Source organism: Chelonia mydas, chromosome 10, assembly GCF_015237465.2.
Source record: "Chelonia mydas isolate rCheMyd1 chromosome 10, rCheMyd1.pri.v2, whole genome shotgun sequence".
NCBI classification, from domain to species: Eukaryota; Metazoa; Chordata; order Testudines; family Cheloniidae; genus Chelonia; species Chelonia mydas.
Genome location: NC_051250.2, coordinates 71,910,348 through 71,931,887, shown reverse-complemented (window position 1 = coordinate 71,931,887; position 21,540 = coordinate 71,910,348). Strand labels below are relative to the sequence as shown.

Below are 21,540 nucleotides of genomic sequence, written 5' to 3'. Positions count from 1 at the left end.
GCTGGGGGTTAGGGGTTCCTGTGGTTAGTTCTTTAGTGTAACCAGCCTCTCTCTCTCTCTCTTTCTCTCTCTTATTACTCGAGACTAGTGCATGGAATGAATTAATTCCTCCGCCTCTTTCCTTCTCCCACCCCCCTGCCTCAGTGCGCTGCTGGCCTGTAACAGGAGCCGGCCTGGCCTGGGAGGCGGAGACGCTGGCTCCTGACTGGAGGAAGGGAAGAGCTCAGTAGACATTGGAAGGCAGCGGGGATGATTGATGGTTTTGGCTGTTTTGTACAGGGGAAAGGAGAGAAGAAGAAAAAAAGTCTGTGTAATTTCAGTGCAGAGGCGACTGGAGCCTGCCAGCTAGGGCTCCCTGCCCTGCCCAGCTAGACAGACTCGCTCGCTGGGGGTCTGAGGGATTCTTTTCAGTTTCTCTCCTTCCTTTCGATTGATTTATTTTTTTCCCTTTATTTTTCTTTCTTTCTCTTTCTCTCTCTCTCTCTCTCTCTTTTTTTTTTTTTAACTCTTCTTCCAGGGAAAGGATAGTGGTTAAAGCTCGAGCTGGATGGATGGGTATGGGGAGAGGGGCAGGATCCACAGCCCTGGGATTCTTCCAAATCCTCCCTGTCTTTCTCTGCATCTTCCCTGCAGGTAAGCAACAGCCCCTTGGGTTGAAGACTTTTCATACCAAGCCTTTGATGGCAGATTGAGTTACCCCCTGTCCGGGGGCCTCTCTGTCTCTCTCTCTCTTTGCAGCAGTTCGCCACATGTTTAAAAGCTAGCGGGGCTGAGGTTTCAGCCCACATTTCTTCTTTCTTGATCTCTGATTCTGTCTGTCGCTGGTGCCTACCCAAACCTGCCTTGTCCCTCCAGGAGGGAGGTGATCAGAGTGGCTACACAGTGGCTAATGCAATCAGAGCATTGTTCTGAAGAGGCAGAAAACATCTCCCCTCCTGCCCTCTCAAAGGCAGGCTAGGCTAGGTTTGCCGTGTGCAGTGGAAGAAGGAAAAAGTGACCAGGGAAATCTATACTCAGTGCCAGATTGTGCCCATTGCCTGGTTGCATGCCTGCAGCTGGTGGGGAGCGACAGAAGTTGGCTTCAAGTCTGAAATGTTTCTTGGGCTTTTAAAAAGCAAGGCAGTGACTGGGGATTGAATCTTGAGCTGTGATTTGGGATGGGGGGGTCAGGTTTAGCACTCATGCAAGCTCTGGCCATGTGAAGGGATGTTTAAATACACACAGACGTACACATTAATGGTCCTGATCCACTGCTACCTCACGGCAGCCGGACCTCATTTGTTTCAAGGGAATTGCACTGTGATAAAACTGGAGTAACACACCCAACCGATTTCAGAGTAACAGCCGTGTTAGTCTGCATTCGCAAAAAGAAAAGGAGTACTTGTGGCACCTTAGAGACTAACCAATTTATTTGAGCATAAGCTTTCGTGAGCTACAGCTCACTTCATCGGATGCATACCAGCAGGAGAGTGGGGTGGGGGGAGAGAAAACCTTTTGTAGTGATAAACACCCATTTTTTTCATGGTCTGTGTGTATAAAAACATCTTCTGTATTTTCCACAGTATGCATCCGATGAAGTGAGCTGTAGCTCACGAAAGCTTATGCTCAAATAAATTGGTTAGTCTCTAAGGTGCCACAAGTCCTCCTACACCCGACAGAACAGCTTTGGGATGGAGGGGGTCACCACACATTCCCTCCTGGCCTTGGTTGGGTTTTTAGCACTGCCTGCCTCCTCTGCTGGGCCATTGCTCAGTTAGAAAACTTCACTTAGCTGGGTTGGAAGATGTTGCCCCGGTCACAGGGTAAAAGCAAGTCAGATGGCCCCACAAGGGTCTGATCCCCCTTCCCAAAGCCTGGCGCCCCCCATTACTGCTTCCCCCTGCACCGCACACCGACATACACTTGCAGCTCTTGCTAATCTTTCTGTTTGATAACATTTGAGGGCCACCCTCCGCCTTACCCCGGTTTGTTTGTATTGTGTCAGAAAAGGAGAGAATTTCAGAATTACAGCTGAAAACGCCATCTGTTTCCAATGAATCCCCCATAGTTTTTCACAATGTTTTTGGCAGATCTGTGCCTGCAAATTCCTTCGAGCGGTGAGTGCTTGTTTTTGTTGGGGGAGGGGAAACCAACTCCACAGAGGCAGATTTGTTCCTTCCAAAACTCTCCAGTTTCTTTACCTCCTTTTTTTTTCATGGGGGGGGGGGGAGGGGGGAAGAAAAAGAAAAGCCCTAAAGTTAAATCCCCTGTTTTATTTTTTATAACATTTCTCCCTTTTCTATTGCCCGTGCATTTCCTTGGCACTATCTAAATCTCTTAAGCTAAGATGTCTCTCTCACACATGCAATAAATAAATAAATTATCCACCTCCCTGATACAGTAAAATAAACCCCTTCGTTGAAATATTAGGATCAACATGTCCACCTAGATCTCCCTGGTCATTGGGCTATTTTAGCCCCGAGAAAACTGAACACAGAGAAGTGGGGAGTTTTTGATCAGATCTGATACATGTTGCTTAAGTTCTTTACACAGCCTTTGAGACAAAGTGCTGGGGCTGAGTTTGCCATGCAAGAAAGAACTTGATATTAGATCTGTGTGTTTGTGTTTTGTTTTGAATTCTCCCCTCAACAGCCAAATATATTTCAAGGAACTGGCAAAACTGGGTAATCAAGACCCACTGTGAACTGCTAAGAGGAGTTTGGGCACAAATCTAGACCATACTCCTCATTCATTATGCTTGTCCCTCGCTCTGCATTTTAATAGGGGTCCACGAGGTAGGAGGAAGAAAAAGGGGCGTCTGCACCTGGGTGTCTCCCCCCCTTCTCTCCACTCTGCCTCCTGCGAATTCACATCTCAGCAGCACATGGTAAAGGGGTGGCATAACCCTGATGGAGTCTTAAAACTGCTTCTGAAAGTTACAGCCTGTGTTAGAGGGGCCATGCCAAGCGCTGCTCCCAGCCTGGCCCGACAGAGCGCTCAGTGTGTGAGCTGAGTGCCCCACCAAGCCCTGCACTTTTTCTTGATTTTTTTTTTTTGCTTTTTATGAAACATCGGGCCGGATTCAGATCTCCCGGTGCTTTGACCCTCATGGCGTACCCCCGAGTTCCTCCTCATTTGCACCCTGATGCGGGATTTTCCTCTCACCCCAGCATGGCTCAGGACTAACCCCACTGTGGAGTTGCACTGGTACAAAACAGCCGGCGGGAGAGTCTGACCAAAGCCTGACATTTTTTATTCCCTGTTCCCTAAGCAAATCTCCTACGGAGGAGTCTAGGGGCCAGATTTCTCAAGGCTCAATTTGCAAGTGCTCAGCCCTCATTATTAGGGCCTTGTTTCTAAAAGTGCTCCGTATCCAGTAGCTCCCGTTTGCGACCCTTAGGGTAACGTATGTGGCACTCAGCACCCCCTGTGTCCAGCTCTTGTTAAAATCCAGCCCTGTATTTCAGGGCCTAAATGGGAGCTGAACTGTATTGAAAATCTGGCCCTATGAGTTTTGCCTAAGGAAGGACTCCAGGGTTTGTCCCCTGTACCACACTCTGTAGGAAGCTGCTGTAGCTTTTGGGTCTAGCTGAGAAGCCGATCCAGTTCCCCTTGATATTTTCTGTCCCCAAACTGTAAATAAGCCCCTTTCTCCAAGGAGTGGGAATGAATGCCTCCAATCCATCCAGGCAGTGTGGTTTATTCCAGATAAGGATCCAGCCTATTGGAGGTTTATCAGATAGGTTGATAAATGGCTTTTGTCTCTTAGCGGCAGTGAGGGATGTGATCTCAGCACTAAGCTGAAACTGAGAAGTGGGGCTTAGAGGTTGTTAAAACAACACCTTCTAAACCCTTAAAGTGACAGCGCTTGGAGTATTCCCAGTCCTGGGGAGATATGGCAGAGTGGCCACAGGGATGGTTCTTGTGTTAGGCGTTATCATGGAGACAGGACTCAGATGTAGACATGGAAGTATTTTGGCTTCACAGGTTTCTTGCTGTGCTGAAGCGGGTCTCTTATTTGGAATGGGGAGTTTTGTATGACTGCCGCTGAGAATCATACTGGGGCTAAAAGAAGGTGCCTTGTCTTTAAATGCAGATGGTGTGGGCTTTTTTCATGGGAACTGCCTCTCTTGAATTCCAAGCCCCTGGTTAATAGGAACCGGGAGACGTTATGGGGAACTTTGGGTTTATAATAGCAGCAGCTGAGGTTTTCTTCTTCTGTGGCCTGAACAGCTGCACCATGTCAGACGTGCACATAAAAGTGATCATAGAGCTGTGCAGTCATAAAAACTTCTTTACCCGGGGGCTTAGTGGGTTTCTACACCAACCTGCTGCCTCTGGAGACCTGGACTGAAATGCTGGGTCAAGCTACAATGACAAAAAGTTTTAGGGTTTCTCATCCAAATCCCTAAGGGACACATCACTTAAATCACCAAACTCTTTGACACGGTTGCACACAATTGTCAGTCTCATCTCAGCACAGGCCCAGAACTCGAATTATCGGGGTGTTGCTGGGGGTTAGCCTGGAGGTGCATTGGCAGATCCGAGGCGGTGTCAAGGACTAGAAGAGCAGGGGGATGCGGCAGGTTTTGCTCTTTTTTGCTTTGTTGTTTGACAGAGCTGTGGGAAAATGACCCAGGACTGGACTAGCAGAAGGCGCTGCAAGTCAGGACTGAGGTGCATCAGCGGAGCTGCGTGGGGAACCCAGGACTGACATACCAGCCATGGGTTTGCAGGGTGTGTGTGTGTCAGGATTGAGCGGTTTTGGCAGTGTTGGCAGCCCAGGACTGGAATAGCAGGCAGTGCTACAAGTGAGAACTGACGGACACTGACAGAGGATTTGGGATTGAAATATATTGGGTGCTGCAGGTCAGGATTGAGTTGCATTGGCAGAGCCCTGTCCACACTGAGCCTGGCTCTACGGGCTGCTGGTGCCTTTCTTTCATGAGGACTAAATTCACTCATAAATGCTTTTAAAAGGCTTTGTAACCTACAATTGACAAATATTGTAATTAAGAGCAGGAGTCCCATAACTGGGCCATTTTTTTTTTTTTTTGCATTAACTGTAATAACAATAACGGGGATTTCAATTGTAACCTACAGATTTCTTTGCACTCAAGTGCAATCTTGCTCACAAAATCACCGCTCCACCCACAGAAGTTTCTGTAGTGAGGAGGGAGAATTGAATTATGTCCAATTGCAAAACCAGATGCCATCCCTTCGATGAAGTCATAGGGCTTTTACTGCAAAAGAACAAGCTGGCTCCCTATGCACAAGTAGCCATCTAAGTGCAGACTGAGCAGCTCTGTCTAATGTCCTGCACATGGCTACAGGGAGCTAGCTGCACTTGGGGAGGGAGAATGCAAGTCTCTACAGAGGCGAGATCAGTGAGTTCTTCTGGGTGGAGCATCAGCTGGGTTATTGGAGGAGCTGAAAGGCCCAGCCTTGATCCCATGGCAGTTTTGCCTTTTATTTTCATGGGTGCCAGATTTGGCCCTAAATGTGTGATGATATGTGGAGAGTAGGACAGATAATGCATTTCACTTGAGTCATGACTGTTCTGCGGAATAACCCACCAGGAAGGGGGCTCTGTGGCGTAAGCCTCCTGTTAGATATTGGCTTTCTGGACTCTTCTGAGTGCTGTTGGCTTCAGTCTCCAAAGCCCTACAGTTAAATGGCCTGGGTTCTGAGAAACCCATCTTTCCTTCCCCACCCCGACCATGGCTGTGAGGTCATGTGACATCCCCTACATGCCCGTGGGGTTCAGTGGCTGGTGCATGTGGCAGGGTGTTCCTGCTGGAGGACCCCTGACTCTGGAATTTGCTCCCCACAGCGCTCTGACAGAGCTGAGTTTGCTGACCTTTATGGCACAACACAAAACCCATCTCTCTTCACAGGCGTTTGCCGGGGGCGGGGATGGATGAATGAGCAGGGAGTGGAGAGCCAGGGGGATACATTTGGTTTTGATTTTTTTTCATTTCTTCTCAGACATTTAGAACTTGCGCCCAGCGGCTCCAGCATTGGGCATCTTTTAGAAATAACCCAGTGACTATCAGGGACTGACATCTAGGTGGGCCAATAGTGTTTGGAGGGTTTATGGATTTCGTGCATCATTTCCATTGCAGTATGAGTCAGATAGAACAAGTTGAGTATCAGCTGGGTTGGTGGTATGCGAATGGGGTTGTATAGGGCGGGGTGGGGAGGTGAGAGACAGCGTACCTGTAAACAGATCTACTTAAAAGATTTGTTCCTCACCCTCGTCAGACTCCCAGAGACAGCAAGAGGCTACAGTGCAAGACACAGGGCCGTACGTGTGTTTGTGTGAATTCCCCCTAGGTTGTGCGAGGTTCTAGCTGACATCTGTGAAAGGCAGGCAGCTGACTCTCCACACCCTGCACTCAAATCAACGCCTCTAATTGAAATGCCGCAATTCTTGGCAGGCTGTTTAATTGTGTAAATTTGCCTCGTTCAGATTTATGTGCTTGGGGCTTTTCTCTGTCTCCTCATTTTTGCATCTCATTTAGCCAAGTGTTGAAGGGTTGAAATTTCAGAAGAAAGTGGTGGGGCAGATTATTCCTAGAGAAAACACACACCTCTCGTGCAAAGCGCTTTCCCACAGCAGCCTTCATGGCACTGTCTGCACCATCCTCTCACAAGATATTGAAAGGCAGAGGATCTGCTAACCAGGCCTGACAACAGTCATACAGCTGTGGTGAGGGGTTGTGCCTGTAACACAGTCTGAACAGAACAAGGCCTGGGCAAAACGCTGTTGGTGTGAAAACAACCATGGCTCAGCTGTGAGCCTGAGCCTCATGGAGAAAGGTCCGACGCCTGGCTCATCCCAATGGCTTATCAAACTCGGAGGTGGGAAAATGGATATTGTAAGTGACTCTGGAATCCCACCTTAAAGGTGAAGGGCAAAGGAACTGCAATGGACAAATGATCTAAGAGTCCAAGCTGCTGGCAGAGCCTGAATGGATTTGTCTGCTCCTTTTTGATGGAGCTGGATACAAAGTCCCATCGGGGCGTATTGAGGAGGGCGCTGAGTCTCCTGGTTAGAGGAGGGAACTAGGAGTTGGAAAACTTTGTTGTGAATTCCCCGTTTTGTCACTGAGTGGCCTTGGGTGGTCATTTCACTGCTCTGGGCCTCAGTTTTCTCACCTATAAACAGTGCTTTACCCACCTTTATTAAGCAGTGGAGATCTTGGATGACCTGTTGGTGTTGTGAAAGCAACCCTTCTTCCCTTACCTGCCAAGCAAGCCTGGCTTTCAAGATTTCGTGCTTGCTGTGATGACACACCAGTATTCCTGGCCACTGTTTCTCACCCATAGATCTAAGTTTCCCTAACACCATTTTACAGGTGAGGAAACTGAGGCATGGGGCCTCATCTACAGTGAGTCAGTGGCAGACCAAAGAATAGAACCTGTGATCTCTTGGACACCAGGCTACCTTCACTTAGCTGTTAGCAGTATCTGTTGCAAGAGAAACACTGAACCCTGATCCTGAGTCTCAAGAAGTTTAACAGTGAAGGAGGGGTGGATCTGTGGCTCTTTGTGGCTTCAAATGTAAATGCCCCGATCATTTTTCAGCCCGGTTAGCGATCTCATTTCTTAGGAACACCTATTTCCAAGCTGTGACGTTCACCTTTTCAAGTTTTGCCCGTAATTCTTGGAGCAGCGTCTCACACAGGAGGCTCAGTTGGCTATGTCTACCCTGCAGCTGGGAGTGACAAGACCTGGGTAAACAAGACTCACACCGGCGGGGCTCAAGCCCACCTGACTCCGTAGGCTTGAGAACTGCAAGACCCACGCTGCTATTTTTAGCATGCTAGCTCCAGACGTGTTAGCACGGTCTGCCTACCCAGGTTGGGAAACTTGCTTCCAGCTGCTGTGGGGACTAATGAAGAGCTCCCCAGCTTTGATTAATGGCTCTTTCCTTTCCATGCAAAGATCAGAGGCGAAAGCTTCTGCTGGTTGCAGGAGAAAACCTTGCTGCACGTGAGGAGGACATTTGTAGGGGAGGAGAAACATTTGCTTCCTTGCAAGGTATTCTGGATCCATGGTCAGCTGATTCTCTGAACACAAAAAGCAAAGTGACAAGAACAATCAAGGGCTCTTCTTGTAGCATCTGTTGCCAAAGAAGACCCTGACTGCATTTTTCCACCTCTACTTGCTCCATGATTTTGTGATGCGAGGGGAGGAGGAACTCCCCAGTGGGAAACAAAAGGGAGAGGATGAGGGACAGGGGCTCCAATGTCCATTCACTTGAATGACAGACATTCGAAATGGAATAGCCCAGTCAGGTTGTTTGGCCCTTCAGTTTCTTTAAACATAAGTAAACACCTTGAGAAATCTCTTTCCCATGTTCTCCAGCACAGGTGCAGGTAGGACGATGACTGGGTTAAAAAGGAGATTGCATGGATGAACATTGCTCTCAGTTACACCCGCAGACGTTTGGAGCAACTCCATCAAAGTGCATTTACCTTGAAGTCTTGCATTTCCTCCAGATTTAAGCTGGTGTAAAGGAGGGCAGAATCCAGCCCATAATACAGAGTGTCCCCTTTCAAAATGATCCCCCACCCTCCATTCCTTCAAAAATGAGCACTGCCACTTTAAGAGAGTCAGGTTTATTTTCCCCCTTCAGTATCTCCCCACCCCCCACGCCAATGCAGCTGAAACCTGATCTAATCCCTTTGCACATGGGTAATTTATTGGTCTATTGGGTTTTTTCTTGATGGCAAATTGCATTGTCTTTCTTCCTGGGTTGAGACTTGGGAGCAGTTTGCTGCATTCCTGCAGGGACTTTCTCAGGACAGATCTTTCACACCCCCTCTGAGCTCAATCAAATCAGTTTTATTGGGCCTCTTTGTTATGCAAACAAGGCAATAATAATCAGGCTATTATTCTGCAAGATTGTGCTTGATTAACAGTTCAAAGGAGGTCCCTGGAAGAAACTAATGCTGTCATGATGCACAAATCCTTTCACACAGCCTGGGTCAGATGGCCACTGGGCTCTTCTTCACTGCATGGTTCCTCCCCCTCCTCCTGCTGAAACGGTGGGACTCTATTCAAGGGACGCCATCAATCAGTCAAGCTAGTGGGATGGAGGTTTTTGTTTTCTCTGTCAACTTTCTCCATACACCACAGAACAGGCAGTTATGGGTTTATTTCTATCAGCAGCATGACAGACCTCAGGTACACATGCACACAGAGTAATTACACATAATATACCCAGTGCACATTATGCACACACTGCCTTCACTGTACACACGCACGTGACGCAAAGTAGATGCACAGGCATTCACAAAGAGTGCAGATTCTGACTGCTTGGGTACACAAACACAACATGAGATATATTCTAGTAGGTGTTAATATGCAGTGTTATATATGTTTCCATATCCTCCAGTCCCAAGCTTTTCCTCCTACTCATGCACATATACACATGCACACACAGGCTATTCCTTGCCCCCTCGATGCATCCTATGACCCCCACCAAAAGACAACAACCACTGCATTTCTCATTCAGTTTCTTCTTCCAGAAGGAGAACCAGGGAAAAGCCACTGGTAGGTGTTTGGTATGGAACGATGTGCTGGGATGAGGGTTTCTTGCAGGGACTTGTAACTAAGGTTATGTATAGGCACTACAATGGCAGCACTGGGCTGTGCCACTGTAGCGAGATACTTCCAACCTCAATCTAGCCGCAGCTACTGCCCCGGTTAGGTCAGCTTAACTATGGTGCTCATGGGTGGCTAGCTTTTAATTGTAGACCAGGGCTCATCAGTTTGTCTTTGGATTCCCTGAAGTCTTGGTGGAATTGACCTTGCTCTGTGACTTTTCAAATAGTAGTTTATATGTTGTTCCTCCCCCTCCGTCCACCCCCTCACCTGTGTCTCTCTCTGTGTGTAGGAAGAATGAACTGGGAATATGAAAACATACAGGTCACATTTTTCAAACCCAAAGTTAGGTTCCTTAATTGCTAGCTAGGCACTGTACCTAAGTGACCTGATTTTCACATGTGCTGAGCACCCAAAATCCCAGGCGTACAGCATCTTTGAAATCTAGGTCCTCAGATCTGAGGAGTTTGGCCATAGGTAATAGAGTATTTTGATACGTACGCCAATAAAAATTCATTCTGAATGTGAGTCTTACATACAGACATATTTACACACTAGCATATATACAGTTAGTTTATGGGTAAATGCTTCAAAAGCACCTCGGTGACTTAGGAGCCTATGTCCCATTTTCAAACGTAGCCGAAGTCAAGAGGAATTGGAAGTTCTCAGTGATGAGAAGAAATGTGATATAATTGGCATTACTGAAATCTGGTGGGAAGATTCACATGATTGGAATGTTAAAATCACCTGTCTGTAATGTGTGGAAAGCAAAGTTGTGTTGTTATGAGAGGACTTGGGAGTCATGCTGGAGGCCTCATGCAGCCTGTAGTAAATTATCGTTTGAGTTTCTAAAAATTATAGATGATGATTTTCTGATACCAAAGGTATTGCACCCAACTCTATTTTGGATCTCATTATGATGGATAAAGATGCATTTTTAAAGCATATTAGGAACAAAAGAAATCTATGCAATAGTATAGTGCTAGGCTCATTACTAGGTGGAGATGGTAAAATTGTTATTAATGATACAGAAAAGTGTTCAGTAACTATTTCTGTTCTGTATTTGGAAAGAAGCAGGGGGATGTACTCCTATCACATGAAGAGGATGAAGTACTTTTTAATCCATCCAGGATGTTAAACAACATCTACTAGTGATAAACGTTTTTAAATTGGCAGGCCTGGATAATTTGTACCCATGAGTCTTAAAAGAATTAGCTAAGGAGATGTCTGGCCCACTGATGTTAATTTTTAATACATCTTAGAATACCAGGGAAATTCCAAAAAACTGGAAGAGTGTTAATGTTGTGCCAATATTCAAAAAGGGCAAGCAAGATGGCCCAGACAACTATAGGTCGGTTAGCCTGACATCAGTCCCAGGCAAAATAATGGGAAAGCTTATATGGAATTCAGCTGATAAAGAATTAAAGAATAGGAATAGAATTAACACCAGTCAACATGGTTTTATAAAAAAAAGTTAGGTCTTGTCAAACAACCGGATTTTATTGTTTGATGAGATTACAAATTTGACTGATAAAGAAAATTGCATAGCTGTAGTAGACTTAGATTTTTGTAAGGTGTTTGACTTAGTACCGCATGATATTATTAAAAGATTAGCATTATACAATATCAATAAAGCACATGCTAAATGGACTGAAAACAGGCTAACAGACAGCTCATACAAATTAGTTGTCAATGGGGATTTGTCATCAATTGGGAATGTTTCTGGTGGGTTTCTGCAGGGATTGTTATCAGACCAGACATTATTCAACGTCTTCTCAGTGATCTGGAACTAAATATAAAATCACTTCTGATAAAATTTGTGAATGACACAAAGTGGTAAATAATGAGCATAGGGCAGTCATGCAGAGCGATCTGGATCTCTTGGTAAGCTGAGCCTAGTCAAACAATATGTTTTAATACAGCCAAATGCAAAGTTAGTTATACCTCTAGGAACAGAATGGGAGACTCTGTCTTGGAAAGGAGTAAGAAAGATTTGGGATCATATGACCAGCAACGGAATATGAGGTCCCAGGGTGATGTTGTGGCGAAAAGGGCTAGTGTGATCCTTGGATCTATACACAAGGGTCCAGTGAGTAAATATAAAGGGATAATAAATTATTTGGTTTGCTGGCAATTCTGAAAAAAAAATTAAATCATTTTGAGTGGAACCAAAAATAACATTTTTGACATTTTTGGCAAGTCAGAAAAAAATTATTTCAGGTCAAACAAAATGTTTCATCTAAACCAGAGCAAAACATTTTGCTTTGATTTTAAGCATTTTGAATTCTTTTCAAATTAAAAGTCATTTCAAATAAAAAAATTGGAAAGTTTCATTTAAAAAATGTCAAAATGAAATGATTCCAAATTTTTCTTTTTCTACCAAAACAATGCAGCAAAATCACCACGAATTCACAAAATGTTTTGGTGTCACCAAATCTGCCTCCCCCCCCCCAAAAAAAGTTTTGGTCAAAAAATTACCCTAGTAATGAGTAAAAGTAGGGAAGCCCTTTTACCTCTGTACACAGCATTGGCAAGACCAAGACTAAAATGCTGCATCCACTGCTGGTGTCCATATTTTAAAAAGGATGTTGAAAAATTGGAGAGGGGCAGAAAAGACAAACAAAGATGATCTGAGGGCTGGAGAAAATGCCTTATTGCGAGAGACTTAAAGAGCTCAATCTATCTAGCTTATCAAAAAGGAGATTAAGAGTTGACTTAATTACGGTATAAATATAAGTACGTTCCTGGGGAGAAAATAGCAGGTACTAAAAGGACTCTGTAATCTAGCAGAGAAAGGCCTAACAAGAACCAAGGGCCAGGAGCTGAAGCCTGACAAATTCCAATTGGAAATAAGGTGCAGATTTTTAACTGGGGGTGATTAACCATTGGAACAAACAGCCAATGGAAGTGGTGCATTCCTTCTGAAATAGATGCTTGAACCAGACATAAGTTACTGGATTCAATACAGGGGTAACCGGGTTAAATTCTATGGCCTGTGATATACAGGAGGCCAGATTTGATGATCTAAAGATCCCTGCCAGCCTTAAGGTCAGTAGATTTTCACTGGCTACTTGAACTCTTGCACATCCATTAGCCTCCATTTTAAACTCCCACATTCAGGGGCCTGTTTTTTCGGCACCCTACAGAGTTTCAATTGAGGAGGGCTAGTCCAGATTCCCTGGGGAATACATGAATGTCACCCCTGATATAGATAGATGGTCTCACTTTGCTCAGTAGTGACCGATCAGTTTTCCAAAGGCCACGGGCTCCCAGATCTTTACATAGCATGGACCATATCTTGAGACAGAGAAAGAGTCTCCAGGACCCACCTCCCCCGTCGTTCATGATCACAGTGCCAGGGAGCAGACCCGCAGACATGGGATGTGGGGGCATGTGGGTGGGCAGGCTGCGAAATGACACCTAGGTCCAAGCCCCCTGGGCGAGGCCTGTGCCCAGAATCCCTGTGCTCAGGCGACTTGCTACGTGCGTCGCTGAACGATAGCAGCAGAGGGGCCTGTTTTCATGCTAAGTCATCTGCGGTTGAAAAACAGATCCATTGTGAGGAGATGGAAAATAGATTATATGAAATTGAATAAACATAGTTTCTTGGCTTCTGTTCAAATGAGTTTTTGCTTTTATACGAAAGCTTCTGCAATAGGAGACGGGAGGAGAAGCATATGGGGGGGGAGTGGGAAGGGTCGCTGTCTTTCCTGCATAGTTCTGCTTGCTGGGTTCCTCGCTCCTCGGGGCTGTAGGATTCCTCGGTCCTGACACGTGTCTTGCTGGGGGGTGGGGTGAGTCACGCAGGTGTTTGTGTGAGCTCCAGGTGTCAGACAATCACACTATTGAACAGATTGGATAGGGAGGCGCAGACCGAGGGGTGGAGGGAAGAGAGAGGCTTTGCTAACAGATTAAAAGAACAAGGCCAAACAGCCTACTTGAGACCCACGGTTATTCAGTGCCCTGTGAAATGGAATTGACACCTCCGTCTTTATCTGCTGGCAGAGGAGAGATTAGGAAGGAAGGGCCACCTCCCTGGCTTGCTCCAGGTGCAAACCCAGAACGAGATGGGCTGCCTTTTCCATAATGGAGGTGCCGTCCCAGTCGGCGTATCGCCTGTAAATGGGAGAACTGCATGTGAAAGTGTTTCTGCTGCGTTCGTACTTACACGCAGACACAGACACACACAGTGCAGTCCTGCTCCTTAGCCACCTGGCTTTGGAAATCTGGCCTTATATGGGGCCCTGCACGAAACAGCAAATCGGAACATTTTGCCAAAACCCAAATGATAAGATCTTTAAGAAAAATGCTCCCCCTACAGGCCAAGGGAAGAAATGGAACAGGCTTTTCGTTTTCTGTTTCTTTTCTTTTTTTCCCAGAGTACCTTATAAAGTAATGAGTTAGACGCCAGCCATGTGCAGCCCTCCTGTGCTCAGCGATAACGTGCCTATGGCCATAGCTATGAGAGCCTGCAGTGCTGAGAGAGCAGCCCTGAGGCTATTGCTCTGAGTGCCACTGGATCCTTAACTCCCTCCCGGCGAGCTTGTCTCAAAAGGAGGACGGGATCTGTGACACAGCCGCAAAACCCTGGTTACTGCATTGCCAGCTTTGGGTCGTAGCCCAAATGCCAGTAAAGAACTTGGCTTGTACCTCCTGTTTCAAGCTAAACTGAGAGACCAGCACAAAGTACCTGTTCCTGATAATAGCTGGGCTCCTACAAATGAGCATCTAAGCGCTACTGTTACTGACAGCTGAGAGTCTTATTGAGTCGTCTGTTGCAAGTCCTGTTGCCTGATGCCATGGATTTATGGTTTCGCTGGTGACCATGGGGGTCTCTGGACATGGTTCTGTTTTTATCACCCCAGTGCTCCTTTCAGCTACTTAGTTCTTCCGTCATGAGGTTCTCAGTGGCATCACAAACCCTGAGCTTGGGTGGCTTGTCACCAAAGAAAGGGAGCTGCAATTTCCCTTCATGACAGCCTTGCACGCTGAACTTGTCGTTCCAACCCACACCTTGAATGTCTCACCTTGAAATGCTGCCTGTTTGCATTCCAGGTGACAGCAAAGTCTGGTTGAATCATCACAACGACAGACTGATACTCTGGCAGAGGTGTCCCGTCGCGTGCTAATCTGATGGTTTATAGCAGCGTCCCTGACTCCGTAGCGCTCTTCGCTTCTGACTCGCTCTCTGTCTCTAATGTACCATGCCCTCACATGTGTCCTGTTGGACAGTATTATATCAGCCATGTTTAATCCCCGACAATTTTAACGTGTGGCTTTTAGCCTTGGTAGAATATTCAGGGCCTAGAGTTAGAGGTCATAAATCCAGACCCCGGGGTAAGTATCACTGGGGTAATGTGATCAAACAGCAAAATCTCATCTGGTTGAAACACACAGCAACAGGCTTTCTCTGCAACTCACATAGCGGCCTGTGATGAAAAACCCACGCTTATGTGACATGGATTCACCATGTTCCAGCAAAATGCAATCCACTGAAAAGGGGTGTTGATGAAATAATATGTTCAGTTTTAAGTGGACGCTGTTGAAATAAAAATAATCCTATGCAGTGGAACACCCATTTTACAAACTAACTGGGGATTAAGGAGTTCATGGAATGGAAAGTTCATAAAATTTAACACCTCCAAATTGCCATAGGTCCAGTTCATACGTTGCTGTCTAGTGCACTGCATTGTTTTCTTCTTGTTCTTCCAACTTCTTCAAAATGATTTCCAATGCATTGAAAGATCGCAATGTGAAGGGATGTCGACTTGCTCTTCATTGACATCATTTTCACTCTGATTACCCCCTCCTCCGCCCAGTCAGGAAAAATGGTTCATAAGCTTGGTGTTGATAAAATCGAGTGAGGTTCTGTTGTGTTCCCTGTGTTATTACTAGCACCTGAGCTTCTTAAACCTGGATTTTTTAAACTCAGAAACTTTCCGTCATTTCCTTTTGCATTTCATTCTTCTTGGAAAGTGACATGAGATCGATGGCTTCCATGCCGGGTTTCTTTTCATTTGTAGTTCTGTTCCCCTTCTCTTTCTCCAGCACCTGTTGTGTTTCCAACACTGCAAGGGAATAGTTAAAACTTGAACATACTGTTTTCCGTATGAAGTGGTGCTGGGTTTTGTAGCTTTATTTGTGCATGTGTAACTGCCTTGTGAACTCCCCTCTAAACAAAGCCCAAGACAGGCATAAACATGTAGGGCTTTGAGACACCCCCAGAATGCATCTGGAAATTAATTTTGGGCCCGATCCTGCACAGTTTCCATGCCCTCCAAGCTCCAATGGGACTGATGAGGAGGAGGGAAAGGAAAACACCATGAATGTTTAAGCAATGTGAGCAGTGAGAGGTTCCAAATTGCCATTGGCAGTGCACTGTCTGTGCAATGTGCAGTGCAGGCCAAGTGCCTTTGCACTGTCACTTTCATGTCCCTCTGCGGAAAATACGTCCCCCCGAAAGAACTGAATCTAAACTCCCATTGTACTTTGCCTTTCCCTGTCTTGCACCTAGGCTTTGGGCACCTGAGCGCAGCTGTTGGGCAGGGTTGGCAGTGGGCCGTCAGTATGCACAGCCCCTTTGGCTGCATTGACCTGGGAGCAGGCTGCTTTAGTGTCTTGCTGAAGCTGATCTGTTCTCTACACAACCGAGGCCAGCAGCTGATTAGGATTTTGCCTGTTTCCTTTCACACATTTCCCTTTGATACCGGTATCTCTGCAGCTTTAGAAAAGCACTGAGGCGGGGGCAGGTGGGCCAGAGGTCGGCACGCACTGTTCCCAGCATTAGTGAAGCCGCTGGAACGTGCATTGTGTCAAGGTGCTAGGTACAGGAGATCAGGTGAGTGATAGCTGCTTGAGAAGGCTCTTTTGTACTTTGTTTGTTCCGCCTTTGCACTGTATTTCCTCCTCAGCTCTGTGCCTTTCGGACTCCCCAGACAGCTGCCGGGTTGGCTGGTTTGAGTGAGTTGCTGACCCTGGAGGAGCCAGGCATTTGCACTGCAAGAGGTTTTAGTGCAGTAGAGGAGACTCACAAGAGGGATCCAGCAATTGGGGACCATGCTAGAGCAGCACAATATAGTGGTGGGGAGGTATCGGGAGTGTGAACAAACGGCCCCAGAAGGCAAACCCGATGCCAGGAATCTTGGCCCCATGCCTTTTCCTACTGGGCTAGGGGTGTGGCTTTATTCAGGGCTTGTCTACACTTGAGGGGTTGCACTGCTGGAGCTGCCCTAATGCAGAGAGCCCAATTTGACACAAGGGGGTGCTGTGCTGGTGTGAGTCACTGTTCATGCTAGTGTGGTGTGTCTGCACTAGGGTCTTGCACTAGTGCATTTACATCCGTGAAAAATCCCCAGTCTTCGGAACCATACCTGTCAGTCAGAAAATAGACATGCGAGGATCTGCTGAACTGACTGAGTTCCCTTCCTGAGAGCAGGGTGGAGTGTAAAACTAGGGCTTCCCCACTTACGGCTGCTGAGAACCTGGTTTTACCCCACTGTCCACAGACAGGCCCAGGGCTGTGTGCCAAGCCTCACAGCCAGTGCCCCTGTATACAAATCAGCTGTATGGGGAGACCAATTATTCATCTAGCTAGCCCACTGCACACAAACACCTGTTTCGGCCATGCAGTTGTGCTAAATGCGAATGCAAATCAATGGCACCACTGTAACACCATTTTGGATGCACAATTGCTCATGCATATTTTTGAATGTCAAGCCCTAAAAGCCTCCTGACATTAAAAGCCCAGTGGTATTTCCCCCCCCTAAATCAATGATGTTAAGCTATTCTCAGCATCCCAGCCAACGTGGAGAGTCTTCAGATATGTTAAGGGCTGTTATAAAGAGATTGTGCTCAGTTGTTCTCCACGCCCACTGAAGGTAGGACCACAAGTAATGGGCTTAATCTACAGCAAGGGAGATTTAGGTTAGATATTGGAAAACCTTTCTAATTCTAAGGGTGGCTGAGCTCTGGAATAGGCCTCCAAGGGAGGTTCTGGAATCCCTGTCTTGGGAGGTTTTTAAGAACAAATTGGACAAACACCAGCCAGGGATGGTCAAGGTTTACCTGGTCCTGCCTCAGAATCCGGGGCTGGACTTGATGACCTGTGAACGACCCTTCCAGCCCTACATTTCCAGCAGTGGTGGCATTTTGGTGGTGTGCTGTATTTGATCCGTGTATTGGGCATCTTGACAGCGCCTGTGTTTTTTTTCCCCCAGCGACCTCTCAGTGCAAGATCCTGAAGTGTAACTCTGAGTTCTGGGCCGCCACATCTGGCTCTCACCACCTGGGCACGGAGGAGGCACCGGAGTTCTGCACGGCTCTCCGCACCTACGCCCACTGCACCCGCCGCACGGCTCGTACCTGCAGAGGGGACCTGGCCTACCACTCCGCCGTTCATGGCATAGATGACCTCATGGTCCAACACAACTGCTCCAAAGATGGCCCCACCTCGCAGCCCCGCCTCCGAACGCTGCCCCCCGGGGACAGCCAGGAGCGCTCCGACAGCCCAGAGATCTGCCACTACGAGAAGAGCTTTCACAAGCACTCAGCCCCCCCAAACTACACCCACTGCGGGCTCTTTGGGGACCCCCACCTCAGGACTTTCACAGACAGCTTCCAGACCTGCAAAGTGCAGGGGGCTTGGCCACTCATAGACAATAATTACCTGAATGTCCAGGTCACCAACACGCCAGTGCTACCTGGGTCCTCAGCGACTGCAACGACCAAGGTAAAGGCATGGGGCGGGTTGGCTGTCCCGTGGGGGATGGTGACGTTCTGACACTGTTCCCCTTAATCACTTTCTCTCCCACTGCCACCCACAAAAGGGTCCCAGAAAGCTGGTGAGTCTCATCCACTAGTGCCAGGTTATTCAGCGGATTGAGACAGAGTCCGAGCCCAGCACAAGTACAGAGTCCTGGCCAGAAAATCAAGCCCCTCTCCCTGGTTCCCCACTCCCCACCTCCCTTAGATGGACTCTGGTTTCTCAGCACCGCATCTGGCCCCCCTCAGATTGCTGAGCATCGTCAGAGGAGATGTATCATCCCTGGCGTAGGTCTGGGTTGCGAAGAAAGGGACGGATCATGAAGGGGGCAGGCCCAGGGATCTAAGGCTGTCAGCAGCCCCTGAAGGGCAAACCACAAACACACACGTCTCTCCCTTTTGCCCTCCCCATGGCATTGCAGCTGCGGTTGTGTTCCAGACCCCCCTCCCCCCCGGCCAGATTCCTTTGCAGGGCACTGCGACACTCCCATTCAGGGATGGGAACAGGAGGCGGATGACAAGGTGCCAGAGATGGCTGGCAACAAGTAAAACTCGCTGAACCCGCCCTCCTGTTTATTTTGTGGCCTGTGCAAAGTGGCAGAGATGGCAGCTGAAGGAGCCTGCAGAGCAGGGTGAAAACTCACCTTCTTGCCAAGGCCCCCACTGCGAGAGAGAGAGAGAGAGAGAGAGATCCCGTGCTCTTTGTGCACGTTGCCTGTCCTGTCTAGTTGTCCCAGGCCCTGCACTCAGCTGCAGGGGGGTGGGCAGATAACGAGCAGTTTGTTGGTTGCAGAAGAACGATGCTGCTATTTGTGTCTCTCTGCAGAGACCCCCACCGGGTGGGGGGGAACTCAGCCCTGTAGGTTAGTGGCTTCCTCGGCTGTGTCCTTTTAATTTTGAAGCGAATGTCGTGCCAGGCTGACAGCGCTGAGGCTAGAAGCCCTCTCTTCATTTCCAGAGCAGGCTGGGCAGGGGGAGATCTCTCCATGTTGCCTCAAAGCCGGATGGGCAGGCGCCGTCTGGAGAGGAGAGCGAGTCGCTCAGTATCCAAGGCCAGGTTTCAACTTGGCCTCTCTGGTGCCTCTGCCATCGAGGGGGCGAGTGAGTGCCAGCTGTGATGGGAACAGGACACACACACACAATGCGTTTCATGTGTGCCACCACACAGCCGTAGGGTGGTCACCTCTGTTGCTCTCTGCTGACCAGCATTTGATTTGAAGCAGTCACCATAAGGTGAAAGGCTCCCTGCCCAGTCTGCCTGAACCGTCCGGTCCCAGCTCGACTCCAAACCCTCTCATCCATCCACCCCCTCACAACCAACCACGGTTTTAATGCCAGAGGAAAAGAAAACCTGGTGGAAGTGGGGGAGCCTCAGGGATCATGTTCCCTTGTCACCATCTCCATACCGCTCTGGCTGTCTGTGTGTGGTTGTGTCCCCAGTGGCTAGTCCCCCGGGGAGGATAAGTCACCTGACGTGCTGTAGGACCGATGACGGGTAAGAGAGAGTGTTGGCTGACATGGGAAAGCCTGTGGTTTGGAGCTGAAGAGCTGGGTTTCTAGTGCTGGCTTCCCAGCTGCTTTAGCTAGTAATTGTGTCTGTGGTCAGGACGAGGCATTTTGTGGGGCGCAGTCTGTTCTCGCTGCGCTGTGGCAGCCAAAATAAATGTTCTCCAGGGACCGGGTGCAGCGGTGAGTAAATCCAGTGGCAAATGCCCAGTTGTAGCACAATGGAACTCAGAGTGACACGGCTTAAGTGTTAGATCTGGCTTCTGCTTGAGGACGGCTCTGGAGCTGAGGGACACTGTGGCTGAATTCCTCTTTGCTGCATGAGTGCTAAAGCTGGAAGGGAACATATTTCAGTTACCCTGATCCAGAGGAAGGTAGGGTGGCTGGTGAGAAGGGATCTGCTTGCTTAGCAGGCCTTGGGGGAGCACCGATCCATGTCTGGCCCTTTTCACAGTACTCCTGGGGTGACTGAGGAGAGGGTTTGCCACCATCCCTGTTTAGAGGGGGAAGCATCACAGTTTCAATGAGGGCTGGCCTGCAGCTTGCAGGGCCCTTAGGTCCTGGAACTTATTTGGGGCGCTGCACCATGTTGCGTCAAGACCGTGGTGCTGAGAAGTGATGAGTCATTGCTCTGGGTGGCGACTCAGCAAGTTTACCCAGCAGGAAGAGCTGTTGGAACAGGCAGCCCTCGCTCCGCAGGTTGGCTCCAAGGCAGATGGTGTCTGTGTGCAACCAGGCTTTCACTCGGGTGCTGTTCACTGGAGCAGGGTGTTCTCAGCGAGAGGATACAACCTCCAGTAACCTGGTGCATACCTGCCAACACCTGAAAGTTTTAATAGAGATATCTGGCGAGGAAAACAGGGACACACCTTTTAACTCCACTTAAACCCTTCAGACTAAGAGAGTATTCTGCAGGGGCAAAGAAATGGGCCCTGTGCTGCTGCCAAAACAGGGCCTGGGGTGGCTGGTATTTTGTGGATAGCCTCGGCTGTGCTAGGAAGTATTACCTAGAATTCCCCGCTGTTCCCACCACCAGTTCAGCTCCATCAGTGGTACCCACTTTGGCTCCAGGAGGCTGCAGGGATTTTAAGCCCTGTGTTGTGTAAACCTATGCTGAGCAGGGGTGGAGGCTGATCTGTGCTACAGCTCCCCCATTGCTGTACTAAGTGGGACTGAACTGGTGGGAGCAGCAATGGGAAATCTGGGGCAGAATGGCTGGTGCAGATCCCCCCGAGGGGGAGAGCCAAGGGGAATGCTGGGGCCCCACTGGGAGCCATTTGAAACTGGCTTTTGTTCCAGAAGCAATGTAAATAAATAGCAGGATGGATCCAAGTGTCCCAGGAGTCAGATCCAGGAGCCTGGTTGTCAGCTGTGTATTTTAGATCCAGATTGGAACTTCACTGAGGTTTTGAGAGCACTTTGGTTCAGACATATCCCTAATAAATAGACTCCGTATAAGCTCTAAACTCCCTGTAAGCTCTCCCATGAGGTATTAAAACCTGCTGTAGCTTCACAGGGAAATCCCAGCTAGAGAGAGGGGGTCAGCCTGAGCACAGAACTGGGAGCCAGGAACACCTGGGAGTCTAACCGACATCTTGCTGCATGGTCTTGAGCAAGTCCCTTTTCCTCTCTGTTGTCATACCACAAGGGGCTGGATACCCCTCTGGCTCACAGGCTTGT

At 48.1% G+C, this 21,540-nt stretch overlaps 1 protein-coding gene across 1 annotated transcript in view; it reads left to right on the top strand.

The window, feature by feature from the left end:
- Positions 1-21,540, top strand: part of RGMA (repulsive guidance molecule BMP co-receptor a) — a 35,184-nt gene that overhangs the window by 8,882 nt on the left and 4,762 nt on the right. The window contains exons 2-3 of the mRNA XM_007072743.4: positions 518-633; positions 17,811-18,322. Coding sequence (XP_007072805.3) covers positions 518-633; positions 17,811-18,322 — 628 coding nt within the window. The remainder of the gene's footprint in view (positions 1-517; positions 634-17,810; positions 18,323-21,540) is intronic.